The 20,472-nt window shown below is 48.0% G+C and overlaps 1 protein-coding gene across 1 annotated transcript in view; it reads left to right on the plus strand.

The window, feature by feature from the left end:
* The first annotated feature begins 17,469 nt into the window (after positions 1–17,469).
* The window catches only part of OCRL (OCRL inositol polyphosphate-5-phosphatase), a 33,323-nt gene continuing 30,320 nt past the window's right edge, over positions 17,470–20,472 (plus strand). The window contains exons 1-3 of the mRNA XM_063141877.1: positions 17,470–17,551; positions 18,852–18,925; positions 20,083–20,162. Coding sequence (XP_062997947.1) covers positions 17,504–17,551; positions 18,852–18,925; positions 20,083–20,162 — 202 coding nt within the window. The 5' untranslated portion in view covers positions 17,470–17,503. The remainder of the gene's footprint in view (positions 17,552–18,851; positions 18,926–20,082; positions 20,163–20,472) is intronic.

Below are 20,472 nucleotides of genomic sequence, written 5' to 3' on the forward strand. Positions count from 1 at the left end.
TGCCTTCTGAACACAGCCTGGCTTTCTGGCTTAACCACCATGGCTAAAGCCATGGTTTAAGGTGTCTTCTGAATGGGGCCACTGAGGACAAAGTGCAAAGGGGAAGATAAAACAAATGGGTAGTAGCAACAGTACTGAGGAGGTGGGATCCCTCAGGTGGGTGGAGACCATCTTGCCCAAGTCCCCCACACCCGGAAACCCTGAACCAGCATGGGGCAACAGAAGGTTAAAAAGCAGAGTTAACATGGATGGCGGTCAGGGATAACATTACTTCCCACTTCGTTACCAGGGCATGCGATATTTTAACACGGGGGTGTTGTCCCTCTTTCAGTCTGAGGGCTAGATTCCATTTTGGAGAAGCCCTCAGGGGCCGCGTTCCAGTGCTGGGCAGGGCTGAAGGCAAATGGGCAGAGCCCCAAAAAATACCACCATATTTTCGCTTAAAGCCCTTTCTGCCAGTAATAAAGACTAGGGATGTGCTCCGCTTCTAATCGGACCGGAGAAGCAGTAGCGGAGCGGGGGGCTTCGCCTGCCCTTAAGGCGGAGGCGAAGAGGATTGGGGGGCCGGCGGAGCGTGGCGAAGAGGATCGAGGTGAAGGCGGATCCTTCGCCTCGATCCGGAGCTCCGCCGGAAAGGTAAGTGGGGTTTACCGGGCCCTGCCGCTGTCGCTGTCGCCCATGCGGCGACGGCAGCAGGGCCCGGTAACGCCCCCCGCCCTCCTCTCCCTTACCTGCCTCCGTCCACGGTCCGTCAGCGTCTCCAATTGAGCCCGTGGTTCCAGCAGGAAGTCTGGGCTGCACTTGCGGCCCAGACTTCCTAGTGGAACCACGGGCTCAATTGAAGACGGTGACGGACCGCGGACGGAGGCAGGTAAGGCCCCCCTCCCCCTTGGTCCCTTACCGGGCTCTGCCGCCGTCGCTGCATGGGCGGCGATGGCGGCAGGACCCGGTAACCCCCCCCCCCCGCCCTCCTCTCCCTTACCTGCCTCCGTCCGCGGTCCGTCAGCGTCTCCAATTGAGCCCGTGGTTCCAGCAGGAAGTCTGGGCCACACTTGCCGGGCCCTCCTCCTTACTGGGCTCTGCCGCCGTCGCCGCATGGGCGGTGATGGCGGCAGGGCCCGGTAACCCCCCCTATGGGGGGGGACCGGAGCTCCAATCCGGATCCGGAGCTCTGAGCGGAGCGGAGTGGGCACAGGCGGAGTGGGGGTGGGGCGGAGCGGGCCGATCCGAAAATGGCGGATCTTAAAGTGAAGCGGAGTGGGGGGTCCGTGCACACCCCTAATAAAGACTTAGAAACAGCGTATCAACCTTACGGAATGGGGATGGGATTGTGCCAAAGCTGGGAAAACACCAAATGATTGGTGGCTGGAGGAAAGAAGGTGGGACCATGGAAAAGGGGTGTAGCCATCTGGAAAACCCCAGAGGAATGAATTTGGTCTCCCAGGAGCCTGAGTTTCTGTGTTTGTTTTAACTGGTGGTGTAAATTGATGTGCTGAGAGACGGAGGGGGGGGGCTTTTCCAGTGGAAAAGGAAGGCACAGTTTCCTTTAATTCTTTTCCTTTCCTTCTCTCTCTCTCTCTCTTTTAACAACCTAGGTTCCTTATTTAAAATATACCTCCAGAATTTATTTATGAGCACACAATTTGTCACAGTAAAGCTGCAAGCAGGATTTGCGATCCGAGCTTCAAATTGGAACGTCGGAGGTTTTGTTGTCTTTTCCCCTAGCTGTATATGCAACCTTTATCAAATCATTCTTTCTTCTGCCACCATTCTTTTAAGATTTCCTTCCCCACCCCACCCCACCCCCCAGCTGAATGGCTGGGGATGGTGTTGCTCTATTTGCGAGGATTTTGCAGAAATCCTTTGAAGCAACCTTGGCACCAATTAGGGCTTACAGTGGCTTTGGAAGCTTCTATAAATAACATTTCTGATGAGCCGGATTTCTAATGTTTTGACACATTTTTCTTGGATATCTGTTGCTGGGAGGGAGGGGTGCTAGCATATATTGATTTTTTTATTCCTTTATTTATATCCTGCCTTTCCTTAAAGAGGTTCCTTCTATTCCCCTCTCCATTTTATATTCACAACAACCTTGTGATGTAGGTTAGAGTGGAGAATGTTATTATTTAATATGTTTATTTCCCACCTCTTAATACCAAAGATTATTGAGAAGATTAATAAGAATAAAATGGTGATGTTTGCCCTGTCCTGGACGGGGCTGCACTCTCCCTAAAGGATCGGGTCCATAGTTTGGGGGTGCTCTTCGATCCAGAACTGTCACTTGAGGCACAGATGAACTCAGTGGCAAAGAGCACCTTTTATTAGGTTGATATACCAACTACGCCCTTATCTGGACAGAGAGAGCCTAGCTACAGTTATCCATGCTCTGATAACCTCTCATTTGGATTACTGCAATGCATCATACGTGGGGCTGCCTTTGAAAACGGTCCGGAAGCTTCAGCTGGTACAAAACAGGGCAGCACGGTTACTAACAAGGACTGGCCGGCAAGATCACATTACGCCAGTCCTTTAACAATTTCATTGGCTGCCAGTCCAGGTCCGGGCCCGATTCAAAGTGCTGGTATTGACGTTTAAAGCCCTAAACGGTTTGGGGCCAGGTTATTTGAAGGAACGCTTCCTCCCATATGTACCTGCCCGGACCTTAAGATCATCTTCAGGGGCCCTTCTCCGTGAGCCCTGCCAAAGGAAGTGAGGCAGGTGGCTACTAGGAGGAGGGCTTTCTCCGCTGTGGCACCCCGGTTGTGGAATGAGCTCCCCAGAGAGGTCCGCCTGGCGCCTACACTGTACTCCTTTCGTCGCCGGCTGAAGACCTTTTTATTCTCTCAGTATTTTAACACTTAATTTTAACTTAAATTTAAATTTTACTGTTCTAACTCTGTATTTAAATCTTATATCAATTTTGCTGCATGGTTTTTATCCTGGTTGTGCTGTATTTTGTAATTGTGCTTTTATCCTGTTGGTTGTTTTATTATGGTTTTAAATTTTGTGAACCGCCCAGAGAGCTTCGGCTATTGGGCGGTATAAAAATGTAATAAATAAATAAATAAATAAATAAAATATACAAGCTGCAGGGGGGGAAATAGTGTCGTGTATCCAGTGTGGCATAGTGGTTAGAGTGTTGGATGGGGAGTCGGGAGACCTGGGTTCTAGTCCCCACTCAGCCATGGAAGCCCACTGGGTGACTTTGGGCCAGGGGTTCAACCACTAAACCACGGCTCCTCTCACTTTGCATGGGTTGCCCATTTAAAGGCTCACTTTCACTGTCACTCAGCATTGGCTGTGAGCTGTGCAGGGTCATACTGGCAGTGGGGGTCTCCTATGGTGACCATATGTCCTCTATTACATTCTACAACTGGGGTGCCACAGCAGAGAAGGCCCTCCTCCTGGTAGCCGCCTGCCTCCCTTCCCTTGGCAGGAGCTCATGGAGAAGGACCCCTGAAGATGATCTTAGAGTCCGGGCAAGTACATGTGGCAGGAGGTGTTCCTTCAGATAACCTGGCCCCAATCTAGAGGTGATTATAACCATCTCTAGTTTTGCATTTATGCTCATGTAAATTACCACATGCAAATCTTATGCAAATCTGTACCCTCTTCTGTTCTCTTTTTTTATGATGCTTAAGTGGCCACCCTATGGACATCTGTGTTTTGTGCATCTATGGTAAACCAGAGAATTCTTCCCGGCCTTTTGGTTCATTGAGAAAACTTGCAAATAAATAGAAGAGAATATGGTACCCTCTTCTGGTTGATGTTGGGACTTCAGGAGCTAAAACCTGATGGGAGGGATGCAAGGATGTAACTTTTCTAGCATCGCCTGAATGAAGCTCTCCCTGATTTATCCTCAAGGGCAAATGGAAGGAGGAGCTGACCTTTTGCTCTTACCCTGTACGCTTGGTTTAGGCCTCATACATATACCACACACCCACACATACACGCCCACACAATCTTGAACGAACAGGCTCTTTGTGAACATGAGAAAATTACCCCAGGACAAATGAAATGAACAAATGGAACTGGAGCCGAGAATTGTCCCACAGGCAGGTTTGTGATGGAAAGGTGAGGAAGGTGTAATTTGATTCAGGGAAAAAACCACAGATTCTTATTTTTGTAATGGTGCCGTCCTCTGCGATGTGGCCGGGGTAGGTTACCCACCCCCCTCTTGGGGGGGATGCCACCGGAATCGGGGCCACGTTTGGTATCCTTTGAAAGCCTTTTCACAAATACAATGGCGCCAAGTATGACAAACCTAGATAGATTTTTGTAGACATGCATTCCATAACTTGTTCAGAAATACACATGTGTTATATATAATAGCCTGCAGATTTTGTTTCTTGCATAAAAAAGGCACAGCCTAATGCTCGAAAACAATGCTTCCCCAACCTGGTGCTCTCCAGATGTACTGGACTACAGCTCCCATCATTCCCAGCCAGCATGATGGGCATTGCTGTCCAACACACCTGGAGAGCCCCAAGTTGGAGGAAGCTGCTCTAAAAGTTTGCTGCGGCCTTAACTTGTTCAGAAATACACATGTGTTATATATAATAGCCTGCAGATTTTGTTTCTTGCATAAAAAAGGCACAGCCTAATGCTCAAAAACAATGCTTCCCCAACCTGGTGCTCTCCAGATGAATTGGACTACAGCTCCCATCATTCCCAGCCAGCATGATGGGCGTTGCTGTCCAACACACCTGGAGAGCCCCAAGTTGGGGGAAGCTGCTCTAAAAGTTTGCTGCGGCATCCAAGACTGAAATACTTTTTTGCCCAAAGGAATCTCCATGCAGCACCCCATTACAAGATACATTATCACGACAAGCCTTCTCTGCACCACCCTCACAAGTGCCTCTATGCACAAGGCAGGCGGCTGCTGACGATGATCCAACCTTTGCGAGGCGGTGAGCATCTGGTCTTTGCACAAGCACATTTGATTAGCTGCAGAACCAACGGGGGAGCGTACGGCATTTTGCACATTCCCCTTGCGGCCAGTCCATCCTCCAAGAGCCGTCCACGTCGGACGCAGGGAAGGTAATTGTGGATGTGCACGCTTTGTTGTCTCAGGACCATATTAAATATTGATTTCCAGAAATCACACATTCAGGAATGTACACACTGCAACTGCACAGGAATCAATCTTTCCCTCCTTGCTGATGCTATCAGACCCGCAGAAGCAGCTGCTCTCAGAAGCAAGGAAGAGCTGGAATTATGGAGACCAGGGCCGGTGTCAAAAGCTGGCATGATTGGGCAGTTTGAAGCCAAAAGGAGCAGGACGCCAACCAATCAATGGATGCCAGTAGAGGCTGGCGGCTCCTCACAGCAGTGCGGTGAATCCACTCCGGGTTTCAGCCAGAACCAGTCAGAACTCTAAAGGAGCTATCCAAGGTACTTCAGAGGACCTACTTAAGATCAGGATTCCTGCAATAGCTGAGGTGGTGAGGTGGTGAGGGAACATCAGCCTCCATCATTTATTTAGTCCCCGTCTTCCTCTGGACCCAATCCAGAGCCAGCCCTACCATTAGGCAGAGCTCCGTGGCCTAGTGAGCTTCATGGCTGAGTGGGGTTTGAACCTGGGTCTCCTCAGTGCTAGCTGAATACTGAGGGCCTGTTCAGACAACATGCTAAGCCATGGTTAGTCCGTTAACTTGTTTGCAGCAAATGGTTAGTGAGAGCGTTTAAAATGTGGTTATGTAGCCAACATGGTTAGGAGTGGTTCACACGACATGCTAAGTCATGGTTTCATGACATGCTAAGCCCTAATGTTTAGCTCAAAATGCTGAACCACCTTGGCTTAGCGTGTTGTCTGAACAGGGTCTGCAAAACACCCACAAAGACCCTGTTCAGATGACACTCTAAGCCATGGTTAGGCTGCTAACCCTTTTGCAGCAAATGGTATGGGAATGTGTTTAAACAGTGGTTATATAGCCAACATGGTTAGGAACGATTCACATGACACACTAAACCGTGGTTCACGCAACATGCTAAGCCAGATTATTTCGCTCAAAATGCTTAACCACCATGTCATCTGAACAGGGTCAGTATATAGACGCAACTTACAAGTGGATGCATAAATAGATATTTGGTCTGTTTTTATTGGGCCGTGTTTAGAAGACACCTTAAACCACAGCTTTAACCACAGTGAATAAGGCTTTTTGCTTTATTCACCATGGTTAAAGCCATGGTTTAAGGTGTCTTCTGAACACAGCCCAGCTTTCTGGCTTAACCACCCTGGTTAAAGCCATGGTTTAAAGTGTCTTCTGAACAGGGCCACTGACGTTTAGGAAAATCCACTTTTTCTAGAATGTTGTAGCCAATTGAAATTGATGCTTTTAATGCATGCAGTGATAGAGAGAAAGAGAGAGATTCTTTACCCCCTTTTTTTTGACCTGGTTGTTTTTGTTGAAATTTGCAATAAAAATAATAATTTTAAAAATGCTGCAAAATACCTGCCCCCCTTTTTTTTAAATGAGTTGGCTAACAGGGCTGCAGAGCAAAGCTGAGCCAGCCTGCTACCACTGGCCAGGAAGCAGCACTGATCCACTTAATGGAAGGGTTAGGAGAAAATTAAGTGGCAATCTCCTCTCCTCATCATAATAGGGTTGTTCATGATTTTTTTAAAATGCTCTTCTGTACTGTAATTACACCTTATTTAAGAAAAAAAAATTAAAATGAGGAACTGTTCTGACAGATAGATTGCAAATTCCCAACTGCCTCAGGCAACCAGGCCCAGCAATGCTAACCCCAACAATAATTAACCTCCTGATTTCCTCTTGCCTGGCTGGGGATTTGCAACAGAAAGGAATTGGCCAGCCATCCCCATCCTGGTGCCCTCCAGGTCTTTTGGACTACAACTCCCAGAATCCTGCCTGGGATGTAGTCGAAAACATCTTGAGGGCATGGGGTTGTCTTGTGAAGTTGTCCCATTTGGAAACCCAGTCTGGTTTACATAGGGTGACCATATGAAAAGGAGGACCAAGCTCCTGTATCTTTAACAGTTGCATAGAAAAAGGCATTTCAGCAGGTGTCATTTGTTTATATAGAGAACCTGGTGAAACTTCCTCTTCATCACAACAGTTAAAGCTGCTGGAGCCCTGCCCTCTTTTAAATCTGGTCACTCTAGTATAGCTCCTGCACTTTAACTGTTGTGATGAAGAGGGAATTTCACCAGGTTCTCCATGCATACAAATGACACCTGCTGAAATGCCCTTTTCTATGCAACTGTTAAAGATAGTGGAGCCCTGTCCTCCTTTTCATAGGGTCACCTTACTTTACATGTAAACCCAAGACCTTTTTCAGAACGTCTTTCAGTCCAACGGCCAAATTCTATTTTGGGGAATCTCTTGGAAGCTGCATTCCATTGGTGGGTGGAGCCAACGGCAAAAATAGGCAGGGCTAAAATGCCAGCTTATTTTAGTTTAAGGCTCTTTTCCTAAGGTTGTGTTTTAAACACACACACACACACGCTCCTTATTAAACCTCAAATGCCCAACTGCACACACCAACCTAGTTCCCACTACACAAATGAGCTCTTAGGGGCAGCACAGAAGCCCCCCATGAGGTAGCTAGAAAGAACCCCGATTGCTGCTTCTACAAGGCCTGGGTACAGGGCCAGCCGGCCAGCAGACCACTGACCATCCACTCTACATCTTTCCAAAACATGTTCGTTGACTGAGTTTGAACTGGGAGTTCAGACTAGAACTGCGACAGCCAGTAATTAGCTGATGCAGTCTGGCTTTTCTCCAAAGCATCCCACGCAGAGTACATTGGAAGATGGTGGCAGGTTTGTAGCTGCAGGGCCGGCGCCAGACTATATTGCACCCTAGGCAGGCGTGTTCTGAAGCCTCCGCCCCGCCCCCCCCGCTCGCTCACTCACCACTCCCCTCGCTCGCCCACCCGCCCGCCCGCTCGCTCACTCACTCACCACTCCCCCCGCCCGCCCACCCACTCGCCGCCCCCCGCCCGCTCACTGCTCCAGCTCCCCCCTCGCTCGCACGCACGCCGCCCCCACTCGCTCGCTCACTCACCGCTCCGGCACCCCCCTCGCTCGCTCGCTCGCTCGCCTGCCGCCCCTGCTCCTGGCGTGCCGTACTGAAGCCTCCGCTTCCAACCCCAGCATCCTGGCTTCGAAGGAGCCAGGACGCTGGGGTTGGTCGGAGGCTGGGCGGCGGCTTTGGAACAGCGCGCCCGGAAGCCACTCTAGGAGAGCAGCTTCCGGGTACGCTGTTCGGCGCCCTCGTTTGCTTGGCGCTCTAGGCTGCCGCCTGAGTTGCCTCTATGGCAGCACCGGGCCTGGGTAGCTGTGGCGATACCCACCTTTCTGTCCCTTAGGTATGTCTGAGTTTGTATGTCTACTGAGTGCAGAATGTTTGACTGAGTGGGTGTGGCTGATGATGCTGTGAGAAAGGGGGAGGGAGGAGTATAAAAAGGTTGGTTGAGGGGATTGTGAGTGTGTTTTGTTTGTTTGGTGCGTGGTTTGGTTTCAGTCTGGGAGTTTTAGTCCAGCTTGTGCTTCGTGAGAGTGTTTGGTGTGAGGCGTGAGAATTTTAAGGGACTTGGGATTGTTATTTTGAATATAAAAATATGCAGGTTTGATCTGAATTGAAATACTAAAGATTTGTTAAATTTCAATAAACTTTGTGTTTTGTTACCACAAACCACACGTCAGCTCGGATATATTACCGGCTCTATTACAAAGTGTAAAAACATCTAAAAATACACCTGCTGTTCAGTACCTCAGTAATAGAACCTATTTCCCAAAACCCTTTACCTTGTTCCCTCACATATAGGGGAGAGGTTGTGTTATTTTTACCCTTTCCTCAGGCTTTTCAAGAGGTGGTGCTTGGCTTGAGAAGAGTGTGCTAGGCAAGGCCTTCTGTGTGAGGTCAGTGCCGTCGCAATAGCGTACTATCAGATGTTAGACTATGCAATGTGTCCATCCAATAAACCCTTTCTTAACTGGGGAGCGAGGCGGCTCTGCTCCTACCTTCTTCCTCCCTTTTAAGATTGAATTCTCGCCCTTTTACAGTTGCCTTCCTCAACCTGGTGAGTACAATTAGACTACAATTCCCATCCTCTCCAGGATGGTGGGAATCATAGTCTAACCATCTGGAAGGCAAGGGCTGCTTTACACCCTCGGAACACAAAAATGTGTTAGGAAGTCAATTTGCCTTTCTAATCTTGGTCCCACAAGTGTTGGTCCGAAATCTCAGGGTGTTTCTTCTCCAGAGCATATTTGCAGAGCCCTCTTGGGCATTTTGCCATCTGACAAGTCACATCACACACACACACACACACACACACACACACTGCCCGGCACATGCAAGATCTTTTCCAGCATGAATTCTTCTCGCTCTCCAGAGCACTCAGCAATTCCCAGCCTACTTTCTTATGCATCAATATTGGTTTTCTCCACAAATTTCCTATTTTTTATGGCTCTCCAATCTATTCCACCCAAAGAGCCGTCCAGTTCACATCCATACACAAAAGGCTGTGACCTTGAGTCTTTACTTCAAGGCTGTTCTACACACCCTGCCTTCTGGCTTTCTTTGCATCAGTTCATTGCAGCAGCTAAAATAAAGTTGTGCTCATATAAGGGGCCACCATTGTTTATGGCAGATATTCCATGCAGTTTCTAAATCTCCCAAGTCCAGCTTGTGCATACGACTCTGTACTTTCCAGGAAAGGGGGGGGGGGGAACAAAACCAGATTCAGTGTCTTCACTCCCACCCACAAGAACTGGATTCTGGAGCGAACTGAGCTGCCAAGTTCAGCACTGGGGGCGAGGGCTGGGAGACGCGTTCCCAGAAGTCTGGAATGCGTCTTATTATTTATTTATTTATTTATTATTTTATTACATTTATATACCGCCCCACAGCCGAAGCTCTCTTCCAGCTCCTCCCCCCAGTGCTGACGCAGGCCTTCTCCTGCGCACTAGCACAATGGTGCCAGCGTGCAGGAGAAGCCTAGATTGGCGCTGGGGGGGAGGAGCCGGAAGACGCATTCCGGACTTTGGGAACGTGTCTCCCAGCCTTTCCCCTGGTGAATGGGGGCCCAGTCCCGGTTACCCCTGAGACCTACGTTTTTCCGGAGGTCTCCGGGGTTTCCCGGTGCATCTGGTCACCCTATAAATACCTTATGCAAATTAGGTAAGGTTATTGTGCTTTTGCAAACACACAGGGAGGAGCAAAGTTGAAGTACCTCCCCCTACGCAACAGAAATACCACTCTCTCTGATTTTGTTGCTCACACATTTTCAAGCTTGCTGGTAGCCATGAGGACTAGAAACTATTATTATTATTATTATCATCATCATCATCATCATCACCACCACCATCTCTTTTTTCTCACTCATGGCAGTTTTTCTAGATGGACATGATGGGTTTTGCCAAGTCATGCTGTCTTTTACAGATTCAGGAATTTCCTGATGATTGAGCATGTTTTAATTATGTCTGCTTTCTGGATGTTGGTCTGGATGTATTTTGGTAGGCCCAGTTTCTGAAGGTTTTCAGTGTACTTTTTTGATGTGATGCCGGTGACTGATGTGACTAATGGAATATTTTTGACCTTTTCATGTTGCCATAGTTCTTTTCCTCTTCCTTTTCAACATTTTTGTTATTCGGTATCGCTGTGTCGATGAGGTATGTGTGTTTTTCTTTTTTGTCTATGAACGTTACGTCTGATCAGTTGCAAAGTATTGTTTTGTCGGTATGAATTGTTCTGTCTCAGTATATTTTAGGATCTGCATTTTCCAAGATTGTTTCGGGTGAGTATGTATAGTATGGTGTAGGTGTTTTGATAAGGTTGAATTTGATGGCCAGTTGTGGGTGAATTATTTTTGCAGCTGTATTATGTCTGCCTGTATAGTCCATTCCTGTCAGAATTTTTACATCCTCCTGTTACATGGTCTATTATTTCTTGGAATTGATGGCATTTCCTGCATAGGTCTGTTATTACACTGTTATATTTTTAATGTATTTTTGGTAGCTCTTGGTTGCTATAACTAGATCCTGTACAGCTATTAGGAATCATCATCATCATCATCATTATTATTATTAAAATCCAAGATTCTCAGGATGCCAGATGTCCTCACAGAGCACTCATGAGACAACCAGCACCTTACTGGTGAACATCTTGTAAGCTTCTGAGAAGTTCCTTAAATTCTGTTGACTGCGCAACAGCGGAGACATTACAACGAAGCCACATTCGTTGACTTGAACTACATTCAGGATCTGTTCTGGAGATTCTGAGCCTGATGCTTCCATCAGACTCAGTAGCACAAGCGTTTACAAGTTGGGACCCTGTCTAGACACTTGCCATAAAGGCCCTTAAACACATCTGTAAAAGTCAGTTTCCCCACCAGCCTGAGACATCAACTGACAAATAAAAAAAAAAAAACAGTGTTAAAGCTCCATAAAGTTAATTGGATCCCACCTCTTTCAAGGATCTGAAGCAGGCATTTTAGTGAGATTTAATTAAAATGGAAAAGATGCCGGATAGAAAAGAGGGGAATAGCAAGAGCAAAACCAGAGCGGAGCCAAACCCAGAAAAGACACCTTTGGGTCCAATAAGGAAAAGGCAGGTTGGAATGAAGCACAAAGCCGATCAGAGGGTGGCCACATTTACAGAGGACAGGCCTCTTTTCAAAGCTGTTCCCTATTTGAAAAGTTGCCCAAAGTCTAGTTTAAAGATAAGGAACCATTGAGGTCTTGAAGTTGCCCATCCATAGTTAGCACCTGGATATTGGGCGGAGCAAACACAGAGCTCAACTGATTGCTGCTAAGGCCATCAGAGGGAAAGGAAGTAGCAGCCAAGCACCTCTCCATGGTGCCTGGGTCCAGCTATAGCTGAGAGCCCCCTCCTTCCTGCTACCAACTGTCGCTGCTAAGACCATTGCAGGGAAAGGAAGCAGCTGCTGAACTTTGCAACTAAGAAACCAGTGCATGAATTTGCTGCTGCTTTTTTCCTCCTCCCTCCAAATCCCCTTTCCTTTTGTGTCATTTTTTTTTAGATTGTAAGCCTGTGGGCAGGGACTGTCTTAAGAAATATTTTTGTAAGCCGCTTTGAGAGTCTTTTTGGCTAAAGGGTGGGATAAAAAGTACTATAATAAATAAATAATAAATACATAGTCTCCTCCATGGATTGTATTTCGGTTTAGATTATCGTAATTCTAAATTTGCATCTATGCATATGCAAATTTGCATCCTTTCCGCACTCCCTCTTCTTTGTCAGTCCGTAAGTGGCCACCTTACAGAGGTGCTTGCTGAGGTTACTTGCCAAGAGAAACAGAAAGTCGCACAGACGGTCCTTCCTAGACACAGGGCCGCCCCTGCCATGAAGCAGAGAGAAGCAGCTAGCTTCAAGCAGCACTTAGATGAAGGAGGCAGGTGAAGGCAGGAACTGGTGTTTGAGCATTGCAACAAGATTTATTTATTTTTAATTCTAGCCTACGCCTTGGGTCACTGTGGTAGATGCCAACTTTTAAATTTGCCCTGAACGTAGAGTAAAATTCCCATTTCCAGGGGTGGGGCACACACAGCCTCAGTTCCATGGCCCTGGCCCCCACCCCCACCCACCCCACGGCAAAGAGCTCTAGGGGAAAAGCCCCTATTTGATGCCAAGAGAAGCGTTTTTCTAATAGAGGCTAGCCAGCGGAGGCTGGTGACGCTGATTTCAAGTTATGGCTAACTTAAAGTCACATTCATTTCAATGAGTCTACTCTAAGTAAGACATATGGTGGATTTTGCACGGTAGAACATATTCATGCATCTGGCGGTCCTTTCTGGCCCATGGCAACTGCTGACATGGCGTGGGATCTAGGCCAGCTTTCCTCAACTGTTGCATAAATTATGCTAATCCAAGTGGGTTCAAATCCAATATTGAGACACTCGCGAAAGATCACATGCAAGGCGTTGGGCTCCAAACGTTTATTCTCGAGAATAAGGTGACCTCTTGGCGCTCACGCTGCTAAATGAGGCAGGACAATAGCTTATATACTTACTTCCATGCAGTGGTCAGAAGGGGAATTGCAGATGAAATTGCCATGTGCTTTGTGTCTGTAGCCCCTCCCCTACTGGTGATGTGGCTAGGGGGCAGTCCCAAGGACTTGGCTGAGTTTGATTGGTCAGTTTCATTTGAAACTGACTTATGGTGTTGTCCTGGCAGTTAATCAACAATGTGGATTCAGCAGGATTAACTTAATATCGACTGGCAAGAAAGGGGCTTGGAAGTCACCTACATGCCACTTGCACGGGGGTAAATGGAGTTTTTACTGAGGGGCATCTGGCTACTCCCCTTCCCTGCCTTGTTGTGCCCATTTGCCTTTTCCAGGTGTCCCCAGGTGAGCTCCTGGTGGGGTGTCCTAGAGGGGGTGTGGATGCTTGTGTGTGTGTGTGTGTGTGCACGGATGGGTGTTTGCGTGTACATGTGTGTGGGTGCGTGTGTACACACGTGTCAGGGGAAATGGACATTCTAGATTTTTACATCACAACCAGATGTCCTCCAGATGTTTTGGACTATAACATCTATCGTCTCTGACCATTGGCCATGGTGGCTGGGGCTGATGGGAGTTGTAGTCCAAAACATCCAGAATTTACCAGATTGGGGAGGCTGTTCTAGGCTTTTCCTTCCAAAGAGAGAAAGCAGAAGGACTTGCAGGTAGACTCAAGGGTTGGCTGATAATTAAGATTCCAACCCTCCGTTATTGATCTGCAAGGAATAGTTGCAGACAAGTGTTGGGCTCTTGATCCATAGGGCAATGAGGAAGTCCCACAGGCCTGGACAATGCCCTGTGAGAACCGTGTGCACGCTGTAAAACATTCCCTGGAATCATTTGCAACGCAAAGGGGTTCCAGGGCAAACTGAGGATGGGCCAAAGAAACAAACCTTTATATTACTGGGCTGAGAAGACACACAGCGGAGACAGCTTCTGTGCTTGATGGAACATAAAGGAAGCTCATTCATATTCATGGCACCCTAATCTCCAGAGTCGCTGGAGCGAGTGGATGAAGCTGAAATTTACAGCACGGCTGCCACTGGTGATGGAGCGCTTGGTTTACCCACCACCAGCTCTAATTAAACAGGAAATTAAAAATGTTAACTCTGGCAGCCATCTCTGGAGGGTTCTTCAGGCATAAATTATACCTCGCGCAAGTTTAAAGGAGGAAAGCATTACGACCCTACTATACGACACATTGCGCACACCCTTATGTCTGGCCCAGTGTGCCGTTCAATCAGAATTCAACGTATTTTTAACAATTTGCTGGTTTGGGTAACGGGATGTGTGAAAGAGGAAGAGTCAGATCGACAGACAAGCTCAAACTTCGCATCATGCTGATGACCTGTGATCAATTTCAACATTATTTTTAAAGTGAAATGCTAGTAGGGTGGACGGGTGAGAATTTTATCTCAGCAGCGACACTGGATGAAGGAGGAACTGATCCTTTCCCCACCTTGGGCTGTTTTTGTGATCAATATTGGCCTTTATCAGGCTGTTTTCTTATCTACAGACAGGGCTGGAAGCAATATAAGAATCCTGTCTACATTTCACTAAAAGGAAAAAGGTTGGCTCTTGCAGTATCACTATATGAAGACCAGAAAAAGACAACGTGTATGTAGGGTGGCCTCTTATGAATCACCAAAAATGAGGTTACTGATTTGCATAAAATGTACACATAACTTATATGTATAGATGCAAATTTAGAAATGTAAATAGAAATACAGTACATCTCACAAAGTGTGGAAGATTGCAAACTGGGCCATTTATACACGAGGCATTTATTGTGCACTCTTCATTCCCTCCATACAATTGTTCACGGGTTCTTTAGACAATGACCCTCAGGTTTCACATCTCTGTCTAACCAGCACTTTCAGCAAGTTTTCTTAGAATAGGGAGGGATTTTAATTACAAAAGTGAAAGAAAGCACGATTTCTTCTTGTGTATTTGCACTCTTCTGCGACATCACAGTGCCACCACCTAGAGGTTATGTAGCAGGAAAGGAAAAGCTCAGATCTCAATTCTCCAACACAACCAAAAGTAGATAAAGAGCTGATTAACAGCTCTGTGTAGAAAAGCTAATGGTGACCTATTTAGTCTGCTGTCCAGGTGTTGTGGATCAGCAACGCCAAGATCCTCGTGGCTCTCTTTTCTTAGTGTTCTTTCTCTTTAAACCAGATTCAGATCAGACAGACTGTCAAATAGAGTATACTTTCAAAACAGAGTGCAATCCTCTGGCAGCTCTTCAAATAGAGGACTGTCCTCTGTATAAGCCACTCTACCTGTATTTCTTCTGCTACCAAGCAAAGGAAGATTTAAATCTTCATCCCACGTACCTGCTTCCCTCGGATTATCCCCGAAGTGCTAAACTTTCACAGTTGTTTTTGCTACCGGGCGACAGTGATCCTTTGCATACCAGGAAGTGAGTTCAAGGGGGGGAAATGCCAAAAAAAAAATCATTAAAAAATCAACAGATGACCCAATTCAGTTCAAATTTGGTATGCTTAAAGTTCCCCCTAATATCTATAACTGTGCCAATTTTGGTGTCTTTATCTTTAAAGATGACGCAGATGTAAGCATTTCTTTAAAACCCTGCTCCTGCACCCCAGCGGCGGCTCGGAAGATACGCTCAAAAAGTAGGGGCTAAATACGGCAAATCTTTTTACTTTATTGCACAATTATGGCAGGATGCATGGCAGTACTTCACAATCCAAGCAGATTATAAGGTGGAAAACTTCTGAGTCCTTTGCACGCAATTCGCAGTGATTGCACAGTATAACGCTGGTGTGATAAAGCTCTTTAATGGGAAAGTAGCATCAGAGAAGGTGATTGGGGCGTTGTAAGCCTTTCTTTTGTCTAAATATGCATAGGATGGCACCCTACAGGGGGAAAAATCAAGCAATTGCTAATTGGTAGACATCAGTAGTTAAGGATTTTTACTGGGGGAACTCCTTAACTATAGATGTCTAGCAATTAGCAGTTATGGATGTCTAGCAATTAACTAGTCGTTTCCGGCAGCTGTTCTGTTGCTCTTTATTACGGTAAGTGATGAATCTGAAGCTAGTTTCTAGAACTTACTGCATTTACCTTAAGGACAACCCACAGCCACTAAGAACAATCCACATATTAAGAAAGCAAATTATTTCACATATCAATACAACAAATCAACACAGAAGCAGTGTGGAAGAAGGAAGTGGGAACTAAGAGCCACCGCATTGGTAAAGGTGGTGGTAACCTGTAAGGAACCTTTCTCCTTTTGCCCATTGATATTATTAAGAGTGCAATCCTTATCTAGGCCTACACAGAAAAAAGCCCCATCGACTTCAACGGGACTTACTCCCGTGTAAATCAGCATGGGACTGTCACCTCGCAATGCAACCCTATGCATGTCTACTCAGTAGTAAGCCCCACCTTCTTCAACGGGACTTACTCCCGTGTAAATCAGCATGGGACTGTCGCCTGGCAGTGCAACCCTATGCATGTCTACTCAGAAGTAAGCCCCACCTTCTTCGACGGGATTTACTCCCGTGTAAATGAGCATGGGGATTGTCGCCTCGCAGTGCAAGCTTATGCATGTCTACTCAGAAGTAAGCCCCACCTTCTTCGACGGGACTTACTCCCGTGTAAATCAGCATGGGATTGCGGTCTCGCAGTGCAAGCCTATGCATGTCTACTCAGTAGTAAGCCCCACCTTCTTCGACGGGACTTACTCCTGTGTAAATCAGCATGGGACTGTCGCCTGGCAGTGCAACCCTATGCATGTCTACTCAGAAGTAAGCCCCACCTTCTTCGACGGGATTTACTCCCGTGTAAATCAGCATGGGGATTGTCGCCTCGCAGTGCAAGCTTATGCATGTCTACTCAGAAGTAAGCCCCACCTTCTTCGACGGGATTTACTCCCGTGTAAATCAGCATGGGGATTGTCGCCTCGCAATGCAAGCTTATGCATGTCTACTCAGAAGTAAGCCCCACCATCTTCGACGGGACTTACTCCTGAGTAAATCAGCATGGGGATTGCCGCCTCGCAGTGCAAGCTTATGCATGTCTACTCAGAAGTAAGCCCCACCTTCTTCGACGGGACTTGTTCCCAGGTTCGTGACCACAGCGTCGCAGCTTTACTTGCTTGCCTTACTTGGGAGTAAGACCCATTCCGGGCAAAGGCGCCCGCTGCGCGTTGCAAAAATCATCTCGTCCCGTTCCAAGCAGCAGCAGCGGCGGCGGCGCAGCACCACCATCCTCCGGCCGCCAGGGGGCGCGGGCTGCCGCCGCGAGCCGGAAACGCCGCCGCTCTTGCCCGCCCTCTGCCGGTGCGCTCGTCTCCTCCTTCCTCCGCCTCTCTCCCCCCTCCCACCACCTACCCACCCAATGCGCGCGGCCGGAGGTCGCCGGGGCATCGGGAGCGCGCGCGAGAGAGAGGGGAGAGCGGCCCTGTCGGGAGCGAGCGGCGCCTCCCCCTTCCGGCCCCCCAGCTTTAACCCCCCGCCGCCGGGGCCTGGCCGGGCTGATGGAGCCTCTTGCGCCCGCTGCCCCTGCGAGGAAGAGGAGCGTCTCCGTATCCTTGTTTCGGGGGCTGCAGGGGTTCGGGGGCTGAATGGGGACGGGGGGAGGCTCAGCGTGAGGCGGGGGTGGGAGTGAGGTCGTGGAGGGGGGCGTCGATCCAAGGCGGGGAAGAAGTTGTTATGAGTGACTGCGTCGGTTGCCTCTAGAATGGTAAAGAATTGGGGGGGGGGGCTGAGAGAAAATTGGGGTATGTTAGGGGTTTGGGGGCAGAATATAGGGTGGGGAGGAGGTTGGAGCAGCGAAGGGGCACCAATCCCTGTTACGTTTATCATTTTCTCCCTTTAAAGTCGCCTTCCGCAACCAGGTGCCTTCCAAATGTTTTAAACTACAACTCCCATCATCCCCCATGGGGTGCCTCCAACACATCTGTGGGGGGTGGGGGGTGGGCACCCGGCTCAGGAGGGTTTTCCTCCAGCCAAGGAACAGGTTGGTCTTGTTGTGCTCCAAGGGAAGATCGCAAGAACCATAACTCAAGAGTGCTAGGATGGGTGTGTTTACTTGGAAGTAAGTCCCTCTGCCTTCAGTAGGGACCGCTCCCACGGATGTGGATTTAGGGCTTAAGGCTTTGTGTGATGCTCTCGGGCCGCTTCTGGGATCTGTGGATCGCTGTTGGCCGCTGTCGCAGAATAGAGCCCCCATGTTCAAGGGCAGAGTATCTCTCTGAAGAGCAGATGCTGGTGGCATCCGACAGGGAAGTGTTTTTGCATCCTTTTCCTGCTTGTGAGCTTCTCAGAAACTCCAGGATGAGCCTGCTGTTGGAAACGGGATGTTAGATTTGGCGGACCTCTGGTCTGCCCCAGAAAGACACTACTTGTGCTAATGTGCTTGCTGATTTCTCCTTATTAAGCTTTGGTTAAAGGCACAGAAGCAGGTTAGACAGGGTTGTTGCTTTTTCCCTGGATCCTGTTTTTGGAATTGGTGGCGTGGCTCAACCCGGGAACTTGTTATTAAGTCATCATGAAGATGAGAGAGCCTCTTTACATGTGCAGAGTGTTTTTCTCAGCCATACCTCGCTATCCATTATTGAACTGGAGTATTGGAAGGGCTTCCTTTCCAACCAGCCCAGAGGTCCCCCCCCCCCCCCCGGGCATATTTCAGTCTCTGCTCCCTCCTTCCTGCCTCTTTTTAGAAATCAAGGGGGGGATAGCTTATTGATGGGGGGAGCCTTCTATGGTGGAGAACGGAGGGCTGGAGGAGGGGGCTGAGTATGCTGAGAAAGTGGGTGGTTGGGGGCTGGACTTGAGGCTGCTTCATTCATCCCACCCCACCCTTTTTCCTTAGCTTGCCCTCAGGGTCTGGAGGTGACTGCAGGCCGGCGAGTACCGTGTGAACTGAGCTTGGCCCAGCGTGGTGGTGGAGAATATGAGTGAGTTGCCGCTGCATTACGAACATTTATGTACACACGCAATTTGTGTTTGTAGGCCAAGAAGTGGGGAAACGCCTCCCACAACTCCTCACTTGTCTCCTGGGACTGATCTGGGGAAGTTTGGGCAACAGAATGCCATATAGGCCTTGGACAGCTCTCTTGTTTGTCCATCGGCGTGTTGTCCTGCGGCCCTTGCTTGACCAACAGGCCAGTGAGTGTCGGATCACATGCAAATGCGCGTACACCCTTCACAAAGTACTACTTTTTAGAAGGAAGCCGGCCACAACATAAGCCTGGATCAGTTGTGACTTTTGGAGATGGCAACTTGTGATTATTGATGCAAAAGCACTTTTTTGGATCTGGCTGTTTGGGTTATTTTGATATTTTCTTTCCTGCCCTTATTTATTTATTTATTTATTACATTTATATACCGCCCCATAGCCAAAGCTCTCTGGGCGGTTACAAAACTTAATAGGAATATAACATATCCTTATCCTTTGGAGACTGTAGAGGAGAATTGGTAGTTTTGGACATGGCAAACCTTTGACACAAATCGCGCTCAGCCATAGCCTTTGTTCAGCGGCTTCTCTTTATAAGCCTTCCTCTCTGTGAGGACAAATAAGTACCCTGCTAAATACTATAAATATGGCTGGTGATTCCTCTTGGAATTCTGTTAAGCTGCCGGCCCAATCCTAGGTATGTTTATTCTGAAGTGAGTACTGCTGTTTACCGTACGGCTTACTCCCAGGTAAGTATGTAGGGTTGCAATCTTAATGGCTTTCCCGTGGTAACTCTGTGAGATGTGTGGCTGAGCAGAGATTTGGACATATTTGTCCCATATTCACATCCAGAACTATTGCCCCAGTAATTAAAGTAACTAGGTTCCTAGAATCTAAACTAGCTTCGTTCTTAGAATCAGAGTTGGAAGGGATCTTGGAGGTCACCTAGTCCAACCCTTGGTTCAGTGCTGAATCGGCAGTGAAAGAAGCAACTGCAGAAATTGCAGTGAGGGAAGCAAAAAGTTTTAGCCGAGGATTGCAGGGTAACACTTTCCCTACTTTCTTTACTAATTATTATTTGTAGAACAGGATATTTTTTGCCTGGGAGACCAGGATGAGAGATATGCTCTGTTGTCCATGCCTTTCCTTTTGTTCCAGGTTGGTTATCTGTTCCTGGGAGAAAGATCCCCCTGTTCAAGAGAACATTCCCATCAACAGCCGTTTCAAATGCGTGCAAGGTACTCAGCCGTTTCATCCCTTCTAGCAGGTCTGTTCAGTGCTTTCTGTTTGCAGCGTGGGAAAGGCTGGTGCCCGATCCCCAAAGCCACAACTGGAAGTTCTGCCTCAGTTACCAAGGTTGGCACTCAGACAGGAATGTCGGGCCTAGGGCAGCCTTCTATTGGCACGTTAGAGTGCGTAAAACAGACAGTGTGGTGTAGTGGTTAGAGTCTTGGACTGGGACTCAGGTGAACCAGGCTCAAGTCCCCACTTGGCCATGCAGCTCACTAGGTGACTTTGGGCTAGTCACTGACTCTCAGCCTAACCTAC

This window comes from Elgaria multicarinata, chromosome 15 (genome assembly GCF_023053635.1).
Source record: "Elgaria multicarinata webbii isolate HBS135686 ecotype San Diego chromosome 15, rElgMul1.1.pri, whole genome shotgun sequence".
Classification (NCBI taxonomy): domain Eukaryota; kingdom Metazoa; phylum Chordata; class Lepidosauria; order Squamata; family Anguidae; genus Elgaria; species Elgaria multicarinata.